Raw genomic sequence first — 24,942 nt, 5'->3', positions numbered from 1 at the left:
TGAATATGAACAGACCTACTATATTTGAATATGGACAGACCTACTATATTTGAATATTGACAGACCTACTATATTTGAATATTGACAGGCCTACTATATTTGAATATGGACATACCTCTATATTTGAATATTGACAGACCTACTATATTTGAATATGGACAGGCCTACTATATTTGAATATGAACAGACCTACTATATTTGAATATGGACATACCTCTATATTTGAATATTGACAGACCTACTATATTTGAATATTGACAGACCTACTATATTTGAATATGGACATACCTCTATATTTGAATATGGACAGGCCTACTATATTTGAATATGGACATACCTCTATATTTGAATATTGACAGACCTACTATATTTGAATATGAACAGACCTACTATATTTGAATATGGACAGGCCTACTATATTTGAATATGGACAGACCTAATACATTTGAATATGGACAGGCCTACTATATTTGAATATGAACAGACCTACTAAATATCGGGGATTATCTCCTATGACTAGATAGGCCTTTATTGATTAATTTGAATCCTGGGTGGTAGGCTATGGCAGTGTGTGTGTGTGTGTGTGCATTAGAGCGAAACATAGAGAGAGAGAGAGAGAGAGAGAGAGAGAGAGAGAGTGCTGGGAGGTGGGTTGAAAAGCAACTCCACCTTTGCTGACCCATATCCTGAATAAGCTGATGAGCCTCTTAAATGTAACACCTTGACACCTCTCTCCTGCTGCCAGAAATACGGGAGAAAATGACGCCTCAGCGGAAGACACCAACTAAACATACAAAATCACCACACACAAATCATACTAATGAAATTAATGTGTACACATGCTTTCTATTGTGCAGTTTTGTCAAAAACTTGTCCATGTATAAAAAATCATATTTATTGTTGTCATATCTGGACAATATGCTTATGGAATGGCTGTAGCATGCATTACTTGTCCTGTTAGGATGCTCTATAGGTCCTACCCTGACACCATCTGGTGGATTTTATATTACAATGCCTGATAAAGAAAAGACAATGTGAACTGGTGATTTAGGTATGATGTACTTTAGGTATATGTACTTATCACAGTGTACTTTATCAGTGTTGAGGTAAATTTCAGGTTCAGACACAACACGTTTTAGTAACCTCTTGATTAAATGTTTGTTTATTCTTCCATAGTTGCATGGTGAATTTACTATTTCAGTCAATTTTATCTTTATTTAACCAGGCAAGTCAGTTAAGAACAAATTCTTATTTTCAATGACAGCCTAGGATCAGTGGGTTAACTGCCTATTCAGGGGCAGAACGACAGATTTATACCTTGTCAGCTCGGGGGTTAGAACTTGCAGCCTTCTGGCTATTAGTCCAACACTCTAACCACTAGGCTACCCTGCCGACTACAGCCAAAGTAAATTGAGAATAGTATATATTGAGGGAACTATCCCTTTACCCATAACTCCAACATTGCATACCCATGGTCTCTGCTGAAATATACCCTTTTATTTTCAGGATGTACATGCTTTATGTGTATTTGTGTAATAAGGCCTAATAGGAATGCAAGATGTAGTTTGGTATTTTGATATATCACTAAGCTGTTTTGATATAACACTAAGCTGTTTTGATATATCCCTAAGCTGTTTTGATATATCCCTAAGCTGTTTTGATATATCACTAAGCTGTTTTGATATATCACTAAGCTGTTTTGATATATCCCTAAGCTGTTTTGATATATCCCTAAGCTGTTTTGATATATCACTAAGCTGTTTTGATATATCACTAAGCTGTTTTGATATATCCCTAAGCTGTTTTGATATATCACTAAGCTGTTTTGTTATATCACTAAGCTGTTTTCCAAAAAAACATTTAACAAATATTTTCCATGAGTGTATTCAATGCTGCAGACAGGGAGGGAGGGATAGAGACTGAGACAGAGAGAGAGAAAGAGAGAGTACCATATTATACAATTGTAAATCCAGACACTTTGGTCCAAAGTGCATCGCCCACACAACCAGTGCTGCTGCTCTTATCAGCTCAGTACAGATTAGTATAGAGGACTAGTGACTTGCCCCTCTTCCCTGGGCTGCAGGCTGGGACTGGCCTGGTCCAGTGCTGCTCTTGACCTGGGACAGATCATTCTGTCATGGACCTACACACTCTCCCTCTCCTCTCTGGCAGTGGTGTAAAGTACCTATGTAAAAATACTTCAAAGTACTACTTAAGCAGTTTTTTGGGATATCTGTACATTACTATTTATATTTTTGACAACTTTTACTCCACCACATTCCTGAAGAAAATAATGTACTTTTTACTCCATACATTTTCCCTGACACCCAAAAGTACTCGATATCTTTTTGAATGCTTAGCAGGACAGGAAAATGATTTACTTCACACACTTATCAAGAGAATATCCCTGGTCATCCCTACTGTCTCTTATCTGTCAGACTCACTAAACACAAATGCTTCGTTTGTAAATTATGTCTGATTGTTGAAGTGTGTCCCTGGCTATCCGTAAATTTAAAAAACAAGAACATCATGCCATCTGGGTTGCTTAATATAAGGAATTAGAAATTAATTTTGGTACTTCAGTATATTTAAAACCAAATACTTTTAGACTTTTACTCAAGTAGTATTTTACTGGGTGAATTTCACTTGAGTCAATTCCCTTTAATGTATCTTTACTTTTACTCAAGTATGACAATCAGGTACTTTTTCCACCACTGCTCTCTGGGGATGTAGCACTCAAAATACTTGACAGATTTGTTCCACTTCCCTTGGCTGTAGTGTAGATATTTTTTGGATAAAGATATATTTTGGTTATTTGATGATCTAATTATATTTTGTCAGTATTACCATAGGAACCCATTAATTCTGTATATGCCTAAAACACCACCTTACAAACACTCCAATGTTAACTCATATAACAGTATCCCTTTTCTGAAGATGTTGCCTGCATTATATATTTGAAATGTCACTTTATTATGTTGTAATCCAATATATTGAGTTTTTATATTTTGATCACAAAAACAAAACTGAAAAGTGGATTGTACCACAGGATGTAGCCTATAGTTTTTATAGGAGGTACAGTTTATTTAGAGTTGATTTAAAACAGAGGAAACTGTTTCTGTTGTTTGGTACACTTATCAGTTCACCTCCAATAGGGCAATGTACCACAGAAAAACAGAGCTTTAATAAACCAGCGCTTCTAAAGCATAAAAAGTGCTTTGTGAGAATAGCCTCTATGTTTCCTTTGCAGGGCACGTTCCTGATTTGAAACGCTTTCTCTTGAGTTGGATTGGGGGTATCCATCCATCCGTGCCACCACAGCTTTAAGGCAGTGAAAACTGAGGAGGGACAGGGTAGTGGACAAGGTACAGATCAGGGTTATCAGAGTTTAGCAGTCCATCATCTGGGCAGATACTCCAGTGGAAGGCCTGTGTGGTTTCTGTCCCGGAGAGCCTGGTCCACAGCACGGATCAGCCCGTCTATCAGTCCTCTCATGTCGGGTGTGAAGGGGTCGAAGGTGGGCTGCCGGACCCCGGAGCGTTTAAAGTGTCCATCCTGGTTGCTCTCGGCACACAGCAGTCTGTCCTCGGTCACTGTGGTGTTGAGGAAGGAGGCGATGGATCGTAGCCGGGGCACCAGCGCTGTCTGGAGTTCCTCAAAGTGGACCACTAGGACCCGTTGGCCGAACCGCAGCCAGTCCAGTACGTGGGATGCCCACCAGGAGGCGTAGCTGCTCACAAACTCAGGCCACTCTACGAGAAGTGTGGGGGTGGGGGCATGTTATTGTGCAGTGCTTTTCAGAAAGAACATCAACTCACACAATGCAGACAGACCAACAGACACTCCCCCCTTCAATAAAAAACAAAACACGGTCCCAGAAGGACTCCTACTGGCTGGTGTACTATACTGTACATGATTAATACAAGCCACAATAAAACCCAGATTCCAGGCTGGCTCTGTACCTTTGGTCTTCCAGTGCTGATCAGAGGCGTATCCCAGATGTCCTGCACACTTCCTGTTGAACTCAGCCATGAGGGAACGGTACGGGCTCCTGATCAGCAGGATGACAGAGTCATACATCTCTATCTCTCTCCTCCCACTTTCATGTGTTTTCACACAGATGGTCCGACCACTCTTCCAGTAATCCTTCTCGCCTTTGAAGCCTACACAACACCAAGACACAGATGCACAAACCATATGGGAAATATTTTGCTTTTATCTTTGGCCATATAAACCAAGCAAGACAGAGGGGTATGGATGATAACTTTCAAATAAAAATCTTGAATTCATTATGGACTGAGGCAAATAGCTGGATCTGCACAACAGATGGCCAAGGACAAAAATGGTTTCCTAATGTGTGGGTGCCCTCTTTCCTATCCAGTGTAAACATACAGTGGCTGTACAGTATATGAGCTGACCTCTGTTGTAAAGGGTCCCATCGAAGTAGTAGCTGCCTGTGTAGTATCCTGTGGCCAACTCTATGAGGTGTCTGACCCAGGTGTTGCCTGCTCCTGGGAAGCTGGAAAGCGCTACCAATGAACTGGACTTCTCTGGTAGGAAATTCTTCTCTGTGCATCTGGAGTCTAGGAGAAAAGAATGTAACATTTTAAATTGGGATGGGATTTGTAAATAGCCTGCTCAGAAGCATCCTGAATTGCAGAAGACAAAGTCCAACACAATTTGAGTGATTGATTTGAATTTCCGTGGTGCAAAGTGGAGTTTGGTGTCAAGCCAAAGTGGTGCTTAAAATTATTTCACAAGTTTGGCAGTCCTGGATTTGAAGAAAGAATGCTTTTGTGGTTGTCTGATCGTGTTACCTTGGACAGGTGTCTGGTAGACCTGGTAGAAGTGCTGGAGGGTTGATGGTAAGGAAGCTTCAGTGGTGTTGCTCTGTGAACAGTGCTCCTCCTCAGCCGGCTCATGGAGAGTAAAGTCAGGAGTAGCGTAACCACAGAAACAGTCCGGACTCCTCAGCATAGCCAGTGGAAACTCCTAGACCAGGCAAATTGGATAACACTTTAAACAAACTAAAACTTATAATGGGTATATAGGGCATTCAAAAAGTCTTCATAGGCACATAGTAAATGCTTCACAATGTATTTATAAGCAACGTCATACTGCAAAATCCTGGCAATGGTCCCCTAGGGGTCCAACCTTGTTCATGCAGGCCTCTATGCAGGACTGGGAGGTGAGGTTGAGCTGGAGCACATGGACCAGAGATGTAGAGGAGCTATTCTCAGGCTCCCTGAAGCAGCCGCGGTAACGCACGTTCCTGTCTGCAAACACAGGAGATGTAGTTTGCAGAGCTGCAAGTCTCAAGTGAATGCGATGCGATATCAACTTCACCCAATCTCCTGCTGTTCCCCAGCTCTCAAGATTGGACCAGGTCCCTCATACTCACATCTCCTCTGGCCTGGAAGCATATCCTCCACCGTGAATACTGACAGGCGCCCAACACCACCACAGAGCGAGCCTTTCTCCCCTTTACAGTCCAAGTTACATTCCTTGTCTCTCACACGTAGGCTGGTGATGTGGTTGCCACAGTAACACTCCGACCCATACTCCAGACCAGCAAACTGGTAGCCACTGTAATAAATGACATTCAGATAGATATGAACCTCTGGTCACAGTTTACATCAATTCAAAGTATTCACAACACATCCGTAATCTCTGGTTATTCATAAGAAACGTATTTAATATATTGATTGCCTAAAGAGTCTTCTTTTTAAGAGTAATGTTTTTTCTATAACTATGCTGAACCAGGCGTATAACATGAGAACATACAGTATGTTAATAATGAATTCAACAGCAACGCAAATGCAGCACGCTCCTCAACCCTAGGGGTTAATTAGGGGAGTACCATATGTCTCGCTCCCTTTGCTCTGCTGCACAATTAATACTGACAGAGACTGAAGCAGTCTGCCTGCCTGTCGCTCCCTAGTCCCTCACTGCAGATCACCCCCCTCCTCAACCCCCCAAACATCTACCCTGAGACCACAAAACTCCTCACCTCCTCTGCTCACACGTCCTTAATTCGGAAGCTTCAAATTCTCAGCCTGGGACAAGCCAGCTAGAGCTCTGCTCCCGCAACTGTAGGTCTGTGCTTATACTCTTTCCCCCAAACCCTCTTCCATTGCTAGTTAATACAAGTCAAGTATCATGGAGCTCCTCGGGAGAGCATATGCATATGCTATGCTAATTCTATAGTCTGCCTACCTGTGAGTGCATTCCAGATACACAGATTCTGTGCAGTTTAATCTGCAGAGATTATAGGATGGGAATGGGGGTTATATAATGTTGATGATATGCTCCTCCTGAGATGTGAAATATTTCCTATGTTATGAAAGATCTGATAATAGTGTGTTGAAGCAGGATGGAGATATATTTACCTCGCTGAGCAGGTATCCTGGCACATGGTGCTGGTCATTTTGCGGAAATCAGTAAATACAGACCCCCTTAAAGCCCGCTCCTTGGAATTATCCAGAAAGCAGCCTATGTAAGAACCTTGACATGAGACCAAACAAACAAACATACATAAATCAGCAAAGCATTAGTTACAGGTTTAGTAGTCTGTCATTGTGTTACTTCATTTTGTCAACCACTTTCTCAGGTAGCATCTTCAAAACTTGAGGAGTTGCCACATAGCTAATTTATAGAATACAATACCCCTTCAGAATCTCCACTCTAAATGGCAAAGAATAATTTTCCTCATTTCTGGGATGGGTCAGTAGGTACCTTTGTGAGGCACATTCCTCCTGGGGGTGCTCCTCTCTACCTGTGACATATCCTTCTCTGTCATCAGGCTGTGGAACCAGCGCCGCCGCAGGTGTCGGATCTCCAGATTCCTCGACATGAGCCAGCGTGTTCCAGTCCTGTTGTCCAATGGGCTCCCAGGCTGGTACCCCTGCCCCCTGGCCATGATCCGTGAGCTCCTGCCCCTGTAGCCTCCGACCCTCACGGGTGGCATCCCCAGCTCCAGGGCCCGGGGTGGTGAGGGTATGGAGGGCAGGGAGGGCAGTGGAGGGCTGGTGGCCCCTCGCTGGGTCACCACCAGGCTGGCCCGTTGGAGCAGCAGGACGCTCCCGGCCATGATGTAGGCCACACCCAGGAAGAGCAGGAACAGCTGAGCCCTCCGGAGGAAACGCTGCAGTCTGTAGAGGGGCTTGGCCATCGATCCCCTCTTTATCTGAGCCTGCCGCTGGCTCCAAACATATACAGAGCTCTGGTGTAAAGCATTCTATCCCAGTATCATACCCCCTTGTCTACTCATCTCAGCAAAACAATTATTGTGATCTACAATAATTCTCAGAATGAGAGGAACAGGAATCAGGAGTTGGTAGACCCTACTGGTCAAATGTCCTTAGATGTACCTCGACCTTGAGCCGCTTGAGCAAGAGGTTCCACTCCATAGCTTGTTGATGTAAGACAGAACCTCTCGAGTCAGGATGATTCAGCCCACCTCCTCCAGAGCCAATGGAAGGCAGTCTGAATAAGGTCAAGGCTCAGCTTTCTCCTCTTATCCCCAGAGATGAAACTACAGAAAGGAGACACAGGAGAAATATTGTATTATTGAGGCAGAGTGATTATGGTTGTATACGTTTCTATTATAAAGAAGAGGAGGTGAGCCTAAGTCAGTGACCATTTCCCCCTCTACAAGATGGCAAACTACAAGTTCTATGTCTACAATATGTAGTTGGCATGCATGACACAAAACCAATTACCTGAATGGTCTCAAAACTAGATCCTGCTCTTGTCAGAGTAACCTCTGACCTTCATCTCAGACTCAGGTTTGGAACATGGCCCAGTTCTAAACAAAGGCTTGAGATGCGATGGCATTCTTTCTTGCCAACACAAAGCGAGACCAGAGTGGAATGAGAAAGAGTTTATAGAATAACTATCAGATGCAAGTTTTCCTTCACAAAAATGACAGCTTCAGTATCGTTAGCTAGTGATTCAATTACAGTCTTTAACCACAATGAGCGATTCATTGTGTCATCATCTAATTTGTCAGTTTCTGACAGGAACCAACAGTGAGGTCAACACATCTTGCTCAGTCAGCCTTTTAACCCCCTCCCTTTCAGCAATAACATACTTGTTTTTGCAGAAAGCAGATTGCACTTGTCCATCTCAACTGGGCAGTACAAGACAGAGGTAATGACAGTTTTTCTCATCACCTACTGAGTTGTGGGTAGCCTCTTCCCTTTTGAAGATATATCAAAAATAGGACCCCTACAGTTATGAAGGTGAGCGTTTCACTAATGAATGTAGATCATTGCTCAAACAACACACAGTTTAACCAGGACTGTGTGTATGGCATTAACAATTTTGGGTTATGCTAGTACAGATATCAGATGATTAAATGCATTAATCACATGCAAAACAGGCTACTTTTAAATGGAGAATAAACATTAGAGACCAGCTTCAAGAATTATGGGAAGGCTGGCAATAAAGCACTGCCGTGACTAAGAGAGCCTGTACAAACAGAAACATTTATCTGTCCAAAACCCTGCCAAATCTCTTAAGTTTCAGGACAAGACAAATCTCTTGCAGAGTCAGATAAATCTCTTGAATATTCATCCAAATTCATATCCTGATATGCCAGGCAGAGCTCCCTCTTACATGTTTTCTGTTTGTGAGTTTTGCCTCAGAACAACTACCTTGCCCCAGGCAAGCACCGAGGTACTTCTTTAGTTGCTGTCCTTTGTTTTTCTTTTCATTTTCATTATTTCCGTTGCTCCTTACTTCCTGGAACCCAAGGACTGTCTTCAGGTGCAGTACAGACAAGTTGATGATCATAAACATAGTTAAGCTCTAGAGTAAGCTCCCTTTCCTATGCTTTAGCCTACCTTCACATCTTAGACTATCTTGCACATTTTGGCAGTTTTAATAATTTGTTTTTCCAATTAAAAAACCTTACTGTGGCATTTCTGCACATATTTTTTGTGACCGAATGTGTATTTTTTTTTTTTTTTTATAAAGCAGGAGTATGAGACCAATAACAGGAGTTATTTATATGTATACATTTCTGTAAATTCTGACCCAGATTTTAGGGTGTGAGCTGAGAGTATGCTAAGCCAAGGACAGCCTCTCCATGCGTGACCTGTGTGGAATACACTCAGCCACTCCTGAGAGTGGTCCAGGGCCGGCACTCACCAATACTTTAAGAGCCAGCCAGCAAGGGATATATATATATATATGGAGCGCTGCATTAATATTTTGTTAGGGAATGGACCTGTCTTGGGTTATTTACACTTTGTGTTGCATTTCCATTGGCCAAGCCATAAACAAGCCACAGTCACTAAAAACCACTCAATAAATGGCTGCTAAAATGATCACAAAAGCCAGATCCTGGACAGTATTTTATTGACTACTGAAATAAAATGGATGCATGTGTAAAGATTGAGGAGCTGCACAGTATGCCTACAGTGTGTTTAGTGAGTGATTTGCAGAAATTGTTTAACTGCAGTAACAGAATGTTTTGTTGTAATATTTTTCATCATATCTCTGTAGCTGAAAATGTATGGTATGGGGCCTCCTGAGTGGCGCAGTGGTCCAAGGCACTGCATTGCAATGCTTGAAGTGTCACTACAAACCCAGGCTTTGTCACAACTGGCCGTGACTGGGATTCCCATATGGCAGCGCATAATTGGCACAGCATTGTCCGGGTTAGGGGAGGGTTTGGCTGGGGGGGGCCTGCAGGCTGACTTCAGTTGTCAGTTGAATGTTGTTTCCTCCGACACAGTGGTGTGGCTGGCTTACCGGGTTAACCAGGCAGGTGTTAAAGAGCGTGGTTTGTCGAGTTTTGTTTCGGAGGATGCATGACTGGACTTTCGCCTCTCCTGAACACATTGGGGACTTGCAGTGATGAGACAAGATCGTAAATGGATATCAAGAAATTGGGGAGAAAAAGGGTTGTAAATAAAATGTGACTGGTGGCACACTGGCATCATATATTTCATTTTCACCTCCGTTTTCCTAACCCAGACAACAAGCCTCCAACCATTCCCCCTTGCAACCTTCCACAATTCCCCCTTCTTCTACCACTGCTGGACCCAAATGCCAGAGCCCAGGAGGCTGACAGTGGCTTGTGATCTAACGCAAACAGCCCACTGAATACCCCATTCAATACTAGATTGGAGGGAAAGGAGTGTGTGTGTGCGTGTGTGTGTGTGTGTGTGTGTGTGTGTGTGTGTGTGTGTGTGCAAGAGAGAGAGGGGGTCTTTATCTTGGGCTCTCTGACTGAAAGGATGTGTGGTAAGAAAACAGAGTGAGAAATTCACCACTGAGGCCTGTGTACTGCACCTGCTTTGTCTGGGCATCAATGTAGCACCAATAAGGACACCTACTTGACACGTGCTTCTACATCTGCATTGCTTGCTGTTTGGGGTTTTAGGCTGGGTTTCTGTACAGCACTTTGGGAAATCAACTGATGTAAAAATGGCTTTGTAAATACATTTGATTGATTGATACTTCAATGATGTATCATATTTAAGATGGTTTTGAATTAGGACTATACATGCTCTATAACGCCTTTATACATTGGGAACAAGTGGGATCCTTTATATGAGGAAAGATTTGCCAATAAATCATAGGTTAGATTTCAACTGATCAAAAATAATCTCATATCTTCAAGTATTCCACTTGTTTGCATCATGTAGTTTTTCGCATGGCCTCAATGCATCATTTATGCATCACTTCAATTTACTATAACCTACAACAACCCTTTTTAATCACCAATGTCACATTTGAGGTTGTTTTCAACCTGTTCAGTGGCCTATACACGTCCACGGGATAGTCCATGCACAAATGACAACTGAACAGTTTTTAAAAATCAACAATCATCATACGAACAATTTCTAAATATATACGGCTCCACAATTACAAACATACTGCAGGTCTTACCATAACGCCAGTGTTTCGATGGCATTCTGGGTTAACACAAACCAACGAAAAACAAATCGTTAACAAAAGCTCCATATGTTAATGAAATTCTGCACCTCCTTCATAAATGGCAATCCCCAGTCCTTGCGTGTTTGATTCGAATTGGCGCTCATCATTTCATGTGGCGATGTGGATGTCTCGTCTTCGTAGGCCTCATCTCATCCTTTTTATTTTCTTATGTAATGCCTTCTAAAGCGAAGGCATTAGAAAAGCAATAATCCCAATATTTTTTATCCTCGACATGTCGCCTTTGTCACACACACAGCAGAGCAGAATCACGTTTGTCTCTCTCGGTGCAGAGACCCAGCTGTTTAACCGGATAGAGACAGGAATACAGCGCGCATGCTCTTCAAGGATGCTCCATACAGCTCACTGGGGTTTCAATGTGGACTGTGCACGTTTTACAAATGGTCTACTTAACATGAACCTTCATTCGATTGTATTTAAATTATTTGTAAAAAATAATATAACATATATGTCTTTACATTTACTTTCTATCATCATATTCATTGCGATATATCAATTAGGCTCCATCATGGAACATTCTTGTAATGAATTAGTTTAAATACTGTCATTCTAGACAAGTGCCCATGGTCTTACAGGCACCTATTAGTGTCTGTGAGATAGAGGTTGGCTATTGGTCTTTTTTTATGTAGACTGAAAGTGTCAGATGGCAGGGGAATATCTGTGGCTTGAATTTGAAATATCAGACTCCAACAGCTGCATCAGTGTCATGACCTGGATGGATGGATCAATGGGATCACTATTGGCCTGAAATTACAAACAGAGTGGAAGGGAGGATAGAAAGGGGTGCAGCTGTGGAGGAATAGACCAAATGCTACATTGTCAGTTTGTAGTGTCAGTCAATTAAACTGTGTTCAGCCCAATTCTGATATTTACTTCACTAATTGGTCTTTTGCCAATCAGATCAGCGCTGAAAAAAGAGCTGATGTGAAAAGATCGGATGTCATTGGTCAAAATACCAAATAGTGGGAAAAACATCAGAATTGCGCTGCCGATGTAAATGCAGCCTTACTGACCTGTTATAAGGCTGGTTAGAACGTAGGACCTGAGAAAAAGAGGAGAACAAAATATTGTCATTTTTCTCTCTACACACACATTCTTGCACAGTTAACCTTGTGGGGACATATGATTCAGTCCCATTCAAAAGGTTATTTTCCCTGACATCTAACCCTAACCTTAACCCTAACCCTAAATCTAACCTTAACCCTAAACCCCCTAGAAATAGCATTTGACCTTCTGGGAACCAACAAAATGTCCCAGGTTAGTCAAATCTTTTTTGGTTCACTATTCTTGTGGGGACTTCCGGTCCCCGCAATAATTGTTAAACACACGGACACACACACACACACACACACACACACACACACACACACACACACACACACACACACACACACACCAGATGATTGTTTAACTGAATTCTCCAGTGGGCTGCTTGGTTTTACTGTTGATGGAGAATATAGTGGTTTTAGTGCCATTAGTAATGGATAGTCACAGCACAAAGTTAGCAGAAGGCAGTGCAGGACTTCATTGTCGGTCTCCCCTGCTCGATTGAAATAGTCCATCCCTGTGTGGTTTCGTCGTAATGAACACACTGATTGCTGTTCCTAATGAGAAACAGAAACATGGAAATGGTCTCTGTATAGAACTGAAGGTAAAACATCTCCTCCGTCACAGATCTTCACTGCAGTGCAGACTCCCACACACACTCCCATGGGTATATGAGCTTCATGCTATCTTGAGCCTTTGGAGAAGCTCTCATATTCACACTTACATTTCACTCCTGTACAGTCAGTCTCCTATCAACACGAAAGCTAATTTATTACCCAGAGTGCCAATGTGCACAACACCATGCAAACTACAAGTAATGACGCTGCCTGGCGCCGACCACAGACTTGACAGAGGTATACAACCTACTTAATACCAATTAAACAGATGCTAATGTATGCCACTGCTTTGCCCTTGATGCAGATGACACACCCTGTAACCATCTCAGGGATAGAAAACTAGCATCGATCCTGACGCACCCCAGGCAGGGATGAGCTCTCCAGAACTCTAAGGTTCTAATTAAATCAAGTGGCAGAGATCTGTTCCCAATTTTTCAAAAGTTATCTGGATTTCGCCTGTCGGATAGGATTAAATGCATAGAAATAGAAAGAATAGAACGGGTTCCACATTCAAGTCAATGATTCGTCCGTTCTACTCATTCTTTTTCTATGCATTTATTCCTATCCGATAGGTGAAATCCAGATAGATACCTTTTTTTTAAACTGTGCCCAGGGGATATAGATGACTAATGTTAGGAGTCCCCTGTAAAGTAGGCTACACCTCACCCTGGGTTAGGATTAACACCTCCTATACATTACAGGTTACCATCCATGCATGAAGGCTGCATATATAACACGGACATAAGATACAAAGGCTTATAGCATGAAATCCCTGCGTCCTTTCCTTGCCTTTATATTACCCTCTATAAGCAAGTGGAGGACAATGCGTCTGACTCTAGTCCGTACACTGACTGTCTGCCAGTGACTGATATGTTCATCAGCTTGCGGTGCAGTAATGTCCAAGATAATGTGTTTGTCATCCGGTCCGGGTGTACAAATCAGCTTATCCTCAGGGACTAAACTGAATGTTAGTAATGAATGAATCCAGGGCTGACTCAGTTCAACATTGACCTCCTTTACTCTGTGAAATGTCAGGAGTTGGTCTGCCCCCCCCATCCTCCTCCCTCCTCCATGTTTGTTAGCATCCATCAGCTATTTCTCCCTGCCCTTTCCCCTTTCTTTGTTTTCTTGCAGTCAGAGTACATTCACGTGTCAGGAATGAGAGGGAGGGAGGGATTTTTGCCCTCTTTCATTTCCTGCAGGGTTGGACTGAAACAGCCCCGCTTGAGTTGGCCTTTCATCATAAAATGAACCGAGAGCGTTCTGTCTCTCTGTCTGTCTGGCTGTCTGTTGGTGCTGAGGGCGAAGGGGGAACTGAACTTTAAAGTCTGCTTTCCACACTCACTTGACCACAGAGCAGTCACTTGGATGAAGCTGAGGGATTGGATGCTTGAAAAATGCAGCCTCAGTCCATGCTCTACTTTTGCCATTTCGACTCTTCTCCTTCTCAGACTCCGTTTCAGCACTGCCTGCCTGGCCTGCACTCTTAATGTACTGTTTTGTCTCAAATATAAAAGGGATGGATGCGTTGCAATTTATGTTTTTGTTGTTGCTTGATGACTATCATTTGTAAACTCTGGCATGTGGTGCAAAGATGCAATTTGTTTTATGGTGCCTTGCTACTTAGTTTTATATGTTCTGCTGGTAAACAAATGAGTTGTAATGAGATTAAATGACATGGCTATAAATTGCTATTACGGGTGCTTCTCAGTAGTGGGGGAGATGAATGCTGCTTTTAGTGTAGCTGGCTTAGTCTGATAGATGTGTCCATGTTGTTGTTCCAGCATTAATGAAGTTATTTGTATGGACACTGGTGCTGCTGGCTTATTTCTATTTCTACTGTGACATAATGGATTTAAGCCTCTGGAAAAAAAACTATAACGAATCTGTCACATTTACGGTATCTTGATGAAGAAATGCTAAGATAATAAGGACATTGTTCAGCTCCCTGAAATCCCTCAGAGCTTAGTTCAAATACTCATCCATCTTTCAACCCCCAAATTGCTTTGATTATAGATGATATATATGGAGAGTAGGCTGAGTAGGACATCTTTTAGAGACGTATATTTATAGGTACAGTGGGGCAAAAAAGTATTTAGTCAGCCACCAATTGTGCAAGTTCTCCCACTTAAAAAGATGAAAGAGGCCTGTAATTTTCATCATAGGTACACTTCAACTATGACAGACAAAATTTGATTTTTTTTCTCCAGAAAATCACATTGTAGGATTTTTAATGAATTTATTTGCAAACGATAGTGGAAAATAAGTATTTGGTCAATACTTTGTTATATACTCTTTGTTGGCAATGACAGAGGTCAAACGTTTTCTGTAAGTCTTTACAAGGTTTTCACACATTGTTGCTGGTATTTTGGCCCATTCTGTCACGGGATTCTTCCTGGGAAGGAGAGGCGGACCAAAATGCAGCGTGGTTATTTTTGTACATCTTTAATAAAGATGAAAATTAGAACAATCTACAAAACAAGAAACGTGAAAAACCGAAAACAGCCCTATCTGGTGCAAAAAACACAAAGACAGTAACAATCACCCACAAAACCCAACACAAAACAGGCTACCTAAATATGGCTCCCAATCAGAGACAATGACTAACACCTGCCTCTGATTGAGAACCATAGCAGTCCCAAACACAGAAACAGACAAAAAAGACATCCAACATAGAATGCCCACTCAGATCACACCCTGACCAAACAAAACATAGAACATACAAAGCAAACTATGGTCAGGGTGTGACACATTCCTCCATGCAGATCTCCTCTAGAGCAGTGATGTTTTGGGGCTATTGCTGGGCAACACAGACTTTCAACTCCCTCCAAAGATTTTCTATGGGGTTGAGATCTGGAGACCGCCTAGGCCACTCCAGGACCTTGAAATGCTTCTTACGAAGCCACTCTTTCATTGCCCGGGCGGTGTGTTTGGGATCATTGTCATGCTGAAAGACCCAGCCACGTTTCATCTTCAATGCCCTTGCTGATGGAAGGAGGTTTTCACTCATAATCTCACGATACATGGCCCCATTCATTCTTTTCTTTACACGGATCAGTCGTCCTGGTCCCTTTGCAGAAAAACAGCCCCAAAGCATGATGTTTCCACCCCCATGCTTCACAGTAGGTATGGTGTTCTTTGGATGCAACTCAGCATTCTTTGTCCTCCAAACACGACGAATTGAACTTTTACCAAAAAGTTATATTTTGGTTTCATCTGACCATATGACATTCTCCCAATCTTCTTCTGGATCATCCAAATGCTCTCCAGAAAACTTCAGATGGGCCTGGACATGTACTGGCAGGGGGACACGTCTGGCACTGCAGGATTTGAGTCCCTGGCGGCGTAGTGTGTTACTGATGGTAGGCTTTGTTACTTTGGTCCCAGCTCTCTGCAGGTCATTTACTAGGTCCCCCCAGTGTGGTTGTGGGATTTTTGCTCACCGTTCTTGTGATCATTTTGACCCCCCGGGGTGAGATCTTGCGTGGAGCCCCAGATCGAGGGAGATTATCAGTGGTCTTGTATGTCTTCCATTTCCTAATAATTGCTTCAAACCAAGCTGCTTACCTATTGCAGATTCAGTCTTCCCAGCCTGGTGCAGGTCTTCAATTTTCTTTCTGGTGTCCTTTGACAGCTCTTTGGTCTTGGCCATAGTGGAGTTTAGAGTGTGACTGTTTGAGGTTGTGGACAGGTGTCTTTTATACAGATAACAAGTTCAAACAGGTGCCATTAATACAGGTAACGAGTGGAGGACAGAGGAGCGTCTTAAAGAAGAAGTTACAGGTCTGTGAGCCAGAAATCTTGCTTGTCTGTAGGTGACCAAATACTTATTTTCCACCATAATTTTTTTTCTCATTTTGTTTGTCATAGTTGAAGTGTACCTATGATGACAATTACAGGCTTCTCTCATCTTTTTAAGTTATAGAACTTGCACAATTGGTGGCTGACTAAATACTTTTTTCCCCCACTGTATATTCAGAAAGAGCCATTTCTTAGACCGGCTGACTCATAGAGAGAGGAAGGAGAGCTGTGGGACTACGTGAGAATGTGAGAGTTGCGCTTGGTTAGGGAGAAGCTTGAGCTGTCACCTCCTCCACTGACATGGCCTCAGAGCAGCAGGACAGGACTCAGACCTGGCTGACTGGCTCAGAGCTCAGAGCTCAACAATGTCTGACTGCTGACATGCTCACTTCACTGGAGCACTCAAGCAGGGAGACATGACAGAGAGAGAGAGAGAGAGAGAGGGAGAGAGAGAGAGGTGTGTTAGGAGTTCTATCTATTTCACAGTGAGTGTCCTTACTGAGCAAATGTCAAATGGGCTTTTTACCAAATTACCGTACGACAGACCACGTATTCACCCTGCACACCCTAATTGACAAACAAACATTTTTGACGGTGACAAACTGCTGACTACCTGCTGCTTCAGAGGACCGAAAAGACTGGAAAGAGAACACACTTTCTTTACCATATACAGTGCCTTGCGAAAGTATTCGGCCCCCTTGAACTTTGCGACCTTTTGCCACATTTCAGGCTTCAAACATAAAGATATAAAACTGTATTTTTTTGTGAAGAATCAACAATGTGCCTGGTGTGTTCCTTGTTCTTCATGATGCTCTCTGCGCTTTTAACGGACCTCTGAGACTATCACAGTGCAGGTGCATTTATACGGAGACTTAATTACACACAGGTGGATTGTATTTATCATCATTAGTCATTTAGGTCAACATTGGATCATTCAGAGATCCTCACTGAACTTCTGGAGAGAGTTTGCTGCACTGAAAGTAAAGGGGCTGAATAATTTTGCACGCCCAATTTTTCAGTTTTTGATTTGTTAAAAAAGTTTGAAATATCCAATAAATGTCGTTCCACTTCATGATTGTGTCCCACTTGTTGTTGATTCTTCACAAAAAAATACAGTTTTATATCTTTATGTTTGAAGCCTGAAATGTGGCAAAAGGTCGCAAAGTTCAAGGGGGCCGAATACTTTCGCAAGGCACTGTATTTGTATTTACCTCAGCCTGCCTACTCAGCTAGCCAGCTACAGTAGCTGGTTAGCCAGACAGTTTTATATAGCTAACATTAGCTAGCTAGCTACTGTAACTGTTATTGTAGCTTTCTATTTGTATTTAGCTTGCACTTCAATGGCCTCCCTCGAGGAGATTTTCTTTTATGTTTCCAACCAAGAGAAGTACTATGAAGGCACCACGGATTGCAACAAGAGATTCAGAGAAATGAACAATTCAGGGTAATGTCAAGCAGTTAAGCAACTTCTATTAAATAGCTGGACGGATTTAGCTATGTACAACCATTTTTCAACAACCATTTTCCATTTAGCTAGTTGGTCATCTACATGTTGCTAGCTATACATATAGTTCAGTGGAGGCTGCTGAGGGGAGGATGGCTCATAATAATGTCTGGAATGGCGTAAATGGAATGGTATCAAACAAGTGGTTTTTTGTGGTTGATACCATTCCATTGACTCCATTCAAGCCATTATTATGAGTCGCCCTTCCCTCACAAGCCTCCACTGATATAGTTATATATCTGTCATATTGAGGTATCCAGCTATACATTAGACCTGATCAATCAAATGGATAGGCGTAAGCAATTATGGTAATTCCAAATGCCCTTAACTAGGTTTCTTCGCTAGACAGACACACAGAGAATGGGGGAGATAGTGAGAAAGAAAGGTTGAAAGGGAGAGAGGGAGAGAGAGGTGGGAAGAGAGTGGAGGACAGACAGAGAGAGAGATGGAGAGAGAGAAACAGAGAGAGAGAAAGACAGCAGTGCAAATGTACTTAGACTAGAGTATTTCAACAACTCTTCTCTTCCAACTTGTTAGGCAATCATATCTACCTACCCTTGAGGAAGGATGGCCAGCCACACAGGAGGGTGATTTTCATTAAGGAAGAGAAGGAGGCTGTGCTGACCGAGATGCATGCTGGCCATTTCGGAGTGAAGCACCTGATTGCAAAAATCAACCTACTCTTCTGACGGGGAATTGTCAAGGAGGTGGACAGCTGTGTAAGTGAAATAACCTTTTGTTTATCAATCACGTTATAATATTTGAAAATATTAGGATTTCAATGAATGTCATATCAGAAAGCACACAATGTTTCAAATGGTCACTTTTTGCTTACTAAAGTTCAGTACCCTGTCTAGCCTGCCAGAAGTTTGAGATGGCGAAGACTGTGGCGCCAGAGTTGAATCAAAAGTTCAAAGTTGTTTCACCATGGCACTTGATCGGTAAGTGTCTAAATTCAAATTTTGCCCTGATAAGTTGTTTTGTAATGGTTGCTTTATTTGACCACAGCAGAGTTCAATATTATAGAATGTGTGTGTGTGTGTGTATGAAAACCAGTATTCTTCTCTCTAACACTTTAAATGTTAGGGGTGGACCTCATCGGACCACTTTAAATGTCAGGGGTGGCCCTCATCAGACCACTTTAACTGTCAGGGGTGGAGCACATCGAACCACTTTAAATGTTAGGGGTGTACCTCATCGGACCACTTTAAATGTCAGGGGTGGACATCATCGGACCACTTTAAATGTCAGGGGTGGACCTCATCAGACCACTTTAAATGTCAGGGGTGGACCACATCGAACCACTTTAAATGTTAGGGGTGTACCTCATCGGACCACTTTAAATGTCAAGGGTGGACCTTATCAGACCACTTTAAATGTCAGGGGTGGACCTCATCGGACCACTTTAAATGTCAGGGGTGGACCTTATCAGACCACTTTAAATGTCAGGGGTGGACCTTATCAGACCACTTTAAATGTCAGGGGTGGACCTCATCGGACCACTTTAAATGTCAGGGGTGGACCTTATCAGCACACTTTAAATGTCAGGGGTGTACCTCATCAGACCACTTTAAATGTCGGGGGTGGAACTCATCGGACCACTTTAAATGTCTGGGGTGGACCTCATCAGACCACTTTAAATGTCAGGGGTGGACCTCATCAGACCACTTTAAATGTCTGGGGTGGACCTCATCAGACCACTTTAAATGTCAGGGGTGGACCTTATCAGACCACTTTAAATGTCAGGGGTGGACCTCATCGGACCACTTTAAATGTCAGGGGTGGACCTCATCGAACCACTTTAAATGTTAGGGGTGGACCTCATCGGACCACTTTAAATGTCAGGGGTGGACCTCATCAGACCACTTTAAATGTCAGGGGTGGACCTTATCAGACCACTTTAAATGTCTGGGGTGGACCTCATCGGACCACTTTAAATGTCAGGGGTGGACCTCATCGGACCACTTTAAATGTCAGGGGTGGACCTCATCGGACCACTTTAAATGTCAGGGGTGGACCTTATCGGACCACTTTAAATGTCTGGGGTGGACCTCATCGGACCACTTTAAATGTCAGGGGTGGACCTCATCGGACCACTTTAAATGTCAGGGGTGTACCCTATCAGACCACTTTACATGTCAAGGGTGTACCTTATCGGACCACTTTAAATGTCTGGGGTGGACCACATCGAACCACTTTAAATGTTAGGGGTGTACCTTATCGGACCACTTTAAATGTCAGGGGTGTACCCTAATCAGACCACTTTAAATGTCGGGGGGGTGGACCTTATCAGACCACTTTAAATGTTGGGGGGGGGTGTACCTCATCGGACCACTTTAAATGTCAGGGGTGTACCTTATCAGAACACTTTAAACGTTGGGGGCGGGGGGGTGTACCTTATCGGACCACTTTAAATGTCAGGGGTGTACCTTATCAGAACACTTTAAATGTCAGGGGTGGACCTCATCTGACTACTTTAAATGTCAGGGGTGGAACCTTCACGAAATCCAGGAATGGCAACGGTGACCGATCATTTTACCAAGTGGGTGGAGGCAATACCCATCAAGGTGAGTAAAAGGAAGAGTATGTACTTAACTCTAAATTCCCTTCTGATACCCATTAAAAAGGGTGCTTGCAACTGAAAATGTTTTTTAGTTTCGTATGATACCCATCAAGGATGAGACTAGCGAGGCCACCTCCAAGGCGATGATGGATATCTTCAACACCCACGGTTCTCCTCATCTTAAGTGATCGAGGTCATGAACGCTGGTACGGATGTTATACGTTATATTCTGTCACCAATGGTTTGTTTTATTTATTTTTACAATTGGTTTTTCCATGGTACATAATCAGACATATTTCACTATCTTACATTGTCAATAGATATCGCTTTCCTGACCCCTCCTCCAGGTTTGGTGAATGGACCAACCAGACCCTCAAGACTGCCATGGGAAAGTCCCTTGATTGGTACCAGGAAGGGTGGGAGAAAAAGGTTATTCTCTTAGCACACAATAACAGCATCCAGGCCTCCACTGAGTACGGACGGGAGCCGCAGCTGTTGACTGGGGTAAACAATGTATTATTGTTGCATATACTGTAGTCTTTCAAATGTGTGATTGACTTAGTGTTGTTGTTGGTCTATTGCTATTTTTGTATAACGTACTTTCGGATCAGTCTGAGTCGGAGGGGGACCAGCTTGAGGTAGGCTATACCTTCCAAAAGTATTGAAAAGTACATATCTTCCATTATAACACTGCACTAATCCGTTAAATGTTCTCACGGTAAAGTGTAACCTGTGTGTTTAATTGTTTATATCTGTCTCCAACCCTGTGCTCTTTAACTCTGCTCCTGTTCTCCAGGACCTAGGGGTTCTGCCAAACACCCAGACGTGGATCCACCTGATGTCCTCCATTACCAACCACCCTCCAACATTTCATTACATCATCTACAGCTACTGTTAGTGTCATGTTGTTAATATCTGCTAAAAACGTTTTCTTGCCTTATCATACTGGGCACATAATATGTGAGATACACAGATGAACTGAAGTGGTCTTCTGGTCAGGCTCCAGAGACGGGCACATCGCGCACCGCTCCCGAGCATACTACTACCTACCGCACCGCTCCCGTATGCCTTATGATTAACGAGACGTGGTGTAATCATAACAACATACAGGAACTCAAACCCTTCTGACTTAGAATTCCTCACAATCAAATGTCGACCGCATTATCTTCCAAGAGAGTTCTCTTCGATTATAATCACAGCCGCATATATTCCCCCCAAGCAAACACATTGATGGCCCTGATTTTTTTTTATTTGACTCGATGTAAACTGGAAACCACATATCCTGAGGCTGCATTCATTGTAGCTGGCGATTTTAACAAGGCTAATCTGAAAACAAGACTCCCTAAATTCTATCAGCATATCGATTGTGCTACCAGGGCTGGTAAAACCCTAGATCATAGGTTATTCTAACTTCTGCGACGCATATAAGGCCCTCCCCTGCCCTCCTTTCGGAAAAGCTGACCACAACTCAATTTTGTTGCTCCCTGCCTATAGACAGAGACTAAAACAGAAAGCTCCTGCGCTCAGGTCTGTTCAACGCTGGTCGGAACAATCTGATTCCACGCTTCAAGATTGCTTTGATCACGTGGATTTGGATATGTTCCGCATTGCTTCGAACAACAACATTGACAAATATGCTGATTCGGTGAGCGAGTTCATTAGCAAGTGCATTAGCAGTGTGGTACCCACAGCAAATACTAAAACATTCCCCAACCAGAAACCGTGGATTGATGGCAGCATTCACGAGAAACTGAAAGCTCAAACCACTGCTTTTAACCAGGGCAAGGTGACCGGAAACATGACAGAATACAAACAGTGTAGCAATTCCCTCTGCAAGGCAATCAAACAAGCTAAGTGTCAGTATAGAGACAAAGTAGAGTAGCAATTCAACAGCTCAGACACAAGAGGTATGTGGCAGAGTCTACAGTCAATCACGGATTACAAAAAGAAAACCAGCCACGTAGCGGACCAGGATGTCTTGCTCCCAGACAGACTAAATCACTTTTTTTCCCGCTTTGAGGACAATACAGTGCCACTGACACGGCCCGCTACCAAAACCTGCGGACTCTCCTTCACTGCAGCCGATGTGAGTAAAACATTTAAACGTGTTAACCCTCGTAAGGCTGCAGGCCCAGATGGCATCCCCAACCGCGTCCTCAGAGCATGCGCAGACCAGCTGGCTGGTGTGTTTACAGACATATTCAATCAAACCTTATCCCAGTCTGCAGATCCCACATGCTTCAAGAGGGCCACTATCGTTCCTGTTCCCAAGAAAGCTAAGGTAACTGAGCTGAACGACTACCGCCCCGTAGCACTCACTTTCGTCATCATGAAGTGCTTTGAGAGATTAGTCAAGGACCATATCACCTCCACCCTACCTGACACACTAGACCCACTCCAATTTGCTTACCGCCCCAATAGGTCCACAGATGACACAATCGCAACCACACTGCACACTGCCCTAACCCATCTGGACAAGAGGAATACCTATGTGAGAATGCTGTTCATAGACTACAGCTCTGCATTTAACACCATAGTACCCTCCAAACTCGTCATCAAGTTCGAGACCCTGGGTCTTTACACCGCCCTGTGCAACTGGGTACTGAACATCCTGACGGGCCGCCCCCAAATGGTGAGGGTAGGTAACAACATCTCCACCGCGCTGATCGTCAACACTGGGGCCCCACAAGGGTGCGTTCTGAGCCCTCTCCTGTACTCCCTGTTCTGCGTTGCCATGCACGCCTCCAACTCAATCATCAAGTTTGCAGACGACACTACAGTGGTAGGCTTGATTACCAACAACGATGAGACAGCCTACAGGGAGGAGGTGAGGCTCTCTGAGTATGGTGTCAGGAAAATAACCTCACACTCAACGTCAAAAAAACAAAGGAGATGATCATAGACTTCAGGAAACAGCAGAGGGAGCACCCCCCTATCCACATCGATGGGACAGTAGTGGAGAGGGTAGTAAGTTTTAAGTTCCTCGGTGTACACATCACGGACAAACTGAATTGGTCCACCCACACAGACAGCGTGTTGAAGAAGATGCAGCAGCGCCTCTTCAACCTCGGGAGGCTGAAGAATTTCAGCTTGTCACCAAAAGCACTCACAAACTTTTACAGATGCACAATCGAGACCATCCTGTCGGGCTGTATCACCGCCTGGTACAGCAACTGCTCCGCCCACAAGGCTCTCCAGAGGGTAGTCTGCACAACGCATCACTGGGTGCAAACTACCTGCCCTCCAGGACACCTACACCACCCAATGTCACAGGAAGGCCATAAAGATCATCAAGGATAACAACCACCCGAGCCACTGCTGTTCACCCCGCCATCATCCAGAAGGCGAGGTCAGTACAGGTGCATCATAGCAGGGACTGAGAGACTGAAAAACAGCTTCTATCTCAAGGCCATCAGGCTGTTAAACAGCCACCACTAACATTGAGTGGCTGCTGCCAACATACTGACTCAACTCCAGCCACTTTAATAATAGAAAAATGTATGTAATAACTGTATCACTAGCCACTTTAAACAATGACACTTAAGATAATGTTTACATAACCTACGTTACTCATCTCATATTGTCAGCGACAATGGGTGCAGAGATGTAGCGGAGTCAGGCGCAGGACACAGGTTTGAGCAACACAACTGAGTTTACTCACAAAAATCCAAGCAATATTCCAAATAGGAAAATTACATACAAACTAACACCTACAACAACCACTAAGACACCAACAATCACGGACAGAACAGAAATGTATGCCAGAGGGTTAAATTGCCCTCGCTAGAAGCATGTGTTTCAGACATTAAGGAAGTGGATGGCTGCAAACTTTCTACTTTTAAACTCAGACAAAACAGAGATGCTTATTCTAGGTCCCAAGAAACAAAGAGATCTTCTGTTGAATCTGACAATTAATCTTAATGGTTGTACAGTCGCCTCAAATAAAACTGTGAAGGACCTCGGCGTTACTCTGGACCCTGATCTCTCTTTTGTAGAACATATCAAGACTGTTTCAAGGACAGCTTTTTTCATCTACGTAACATTGCAAAAATCAGAAACTTTCTGTCCAAAAATGATGCAGAAAAATGTATCCATGCTTTTGTCACTTCTAGGTTAGACTACTGCAATGCTCTACTTTCCGGCTACCGGGATAAAGCACTAAATAAACTTCAGTTAGTGCTAAATATGGCTGATAGAATCCTGACTAGAACCCCAAAAAATTATCATATTACTCCAGTGCTTGTCAGGATTTGGCCAGGGTTGTTCCGGGTTTTGGTCACTAGATGCCCCCATTGTGCTTTTTGACCTTATGTTTTTTCCCTTGTTCCCCATTATTATTTGCACCTGTGCCTCGTTTTCCCTGATTGTATTTAAACCCTTAGTTTCCCTCAGTTCTGTGCTCTGTGTTTGTATGTTAGCACCCAGCCCTAGTGTTCTGTGTA

The 24,942-nt window shown here is 43.2% G+C and overlaps 1 protein-coding gene across 2 annotated transcripts; it reads right to left on the bottom strand.

The window, feature by feature from the left end:
* Nucleotides 1-1,870: 1,870 nt before the first annotated feature.
* LOC135546579 (sialate:O-sulfotransferase 1-like) lies at nucleotides 1,871-11,245 on the bottom strand. Of its 2 annotated transcripts, none has more exons than XM_064975133.1 (9): nucleotides 10,903-11,245; nucleotides 6,736-7,534; nucleotides 6,390-6,504; nucleotides 5,402-5,586; nucleotides 5,155-5,276; nucleotides 4,818-4,992; nucleotides 4,419-4,583; nucleotides 3,963-4,163; nucleotides 1,871-3,752 (listed from the first exon to the last, which is right to left on the bottom strand). In XM_064975133.1, the coding sequence occupies exons 2-9, from the start codon at nucleotides 7,169-7,171 to the stop codon at nucleotides 3,400-3,402; spliced, it is 1,752 nt and encodes a 583-aa protein (XP_064831205.1). In that variant the 5' UTR covers nucleotides 7,172-7,534; nucleotides 10,903-11,245; the 3' UTR covers nucleotides 1,871-3,399. The 2 variants fall into 2 exon arrangements, with proteins under 2 accessions (XP_064831205.1, XP_064831204.1); XM_064975132.1 differs by having other exon boundaries at nucleotides 10,998-11,245.
* Between the last annotated feature and the right edge of the window lie 13,697 nt (nucleotides 11,246-24,942).

Source organism: Oncorhynchus masou, chromosome 9, assembly GCF_036934945.1.
Source record: "Oncorhynchus masou masou isolate Uvic2021 chromosome 9, UVic_Omas_1.1, whole genome shotgun sequence".
NCBI lineage: Eukaryota > Metazoa > Chordata > Actinopteri > Salmoniformes > Salmonidae > Oncorhynchus > Oncorhynchus masou.
This window is presented reverse-complemented; position numbering and strand designations above follow the sequence as displayed.

Bases quoted from the DNA above. Each gene is read 5' to 3' on its own strand.
- LOC135546579 (XM_064975133.1), bottom strand. From the start codon at position 7,171: ATGGCCAAGCCCCTCTACAGACTGCAGCGTTTCCTCCGGAGGGCTCAG. The intron at 4,993-5,154 runs GTTGGACCCCTA...TGCCTGGTCTAG, and splicing joins TAGAGGCCTGCATGAACAAG to GAGTTTCCACTGGCTATGCT. The intron at 3,753-3,962 runs GTACAGAGCCAG...CACTTCTCGTAG, and splicing joins TCAGCACTGGAAGACCAAAG to AGTGGCCTGAGTTTGTGAGC.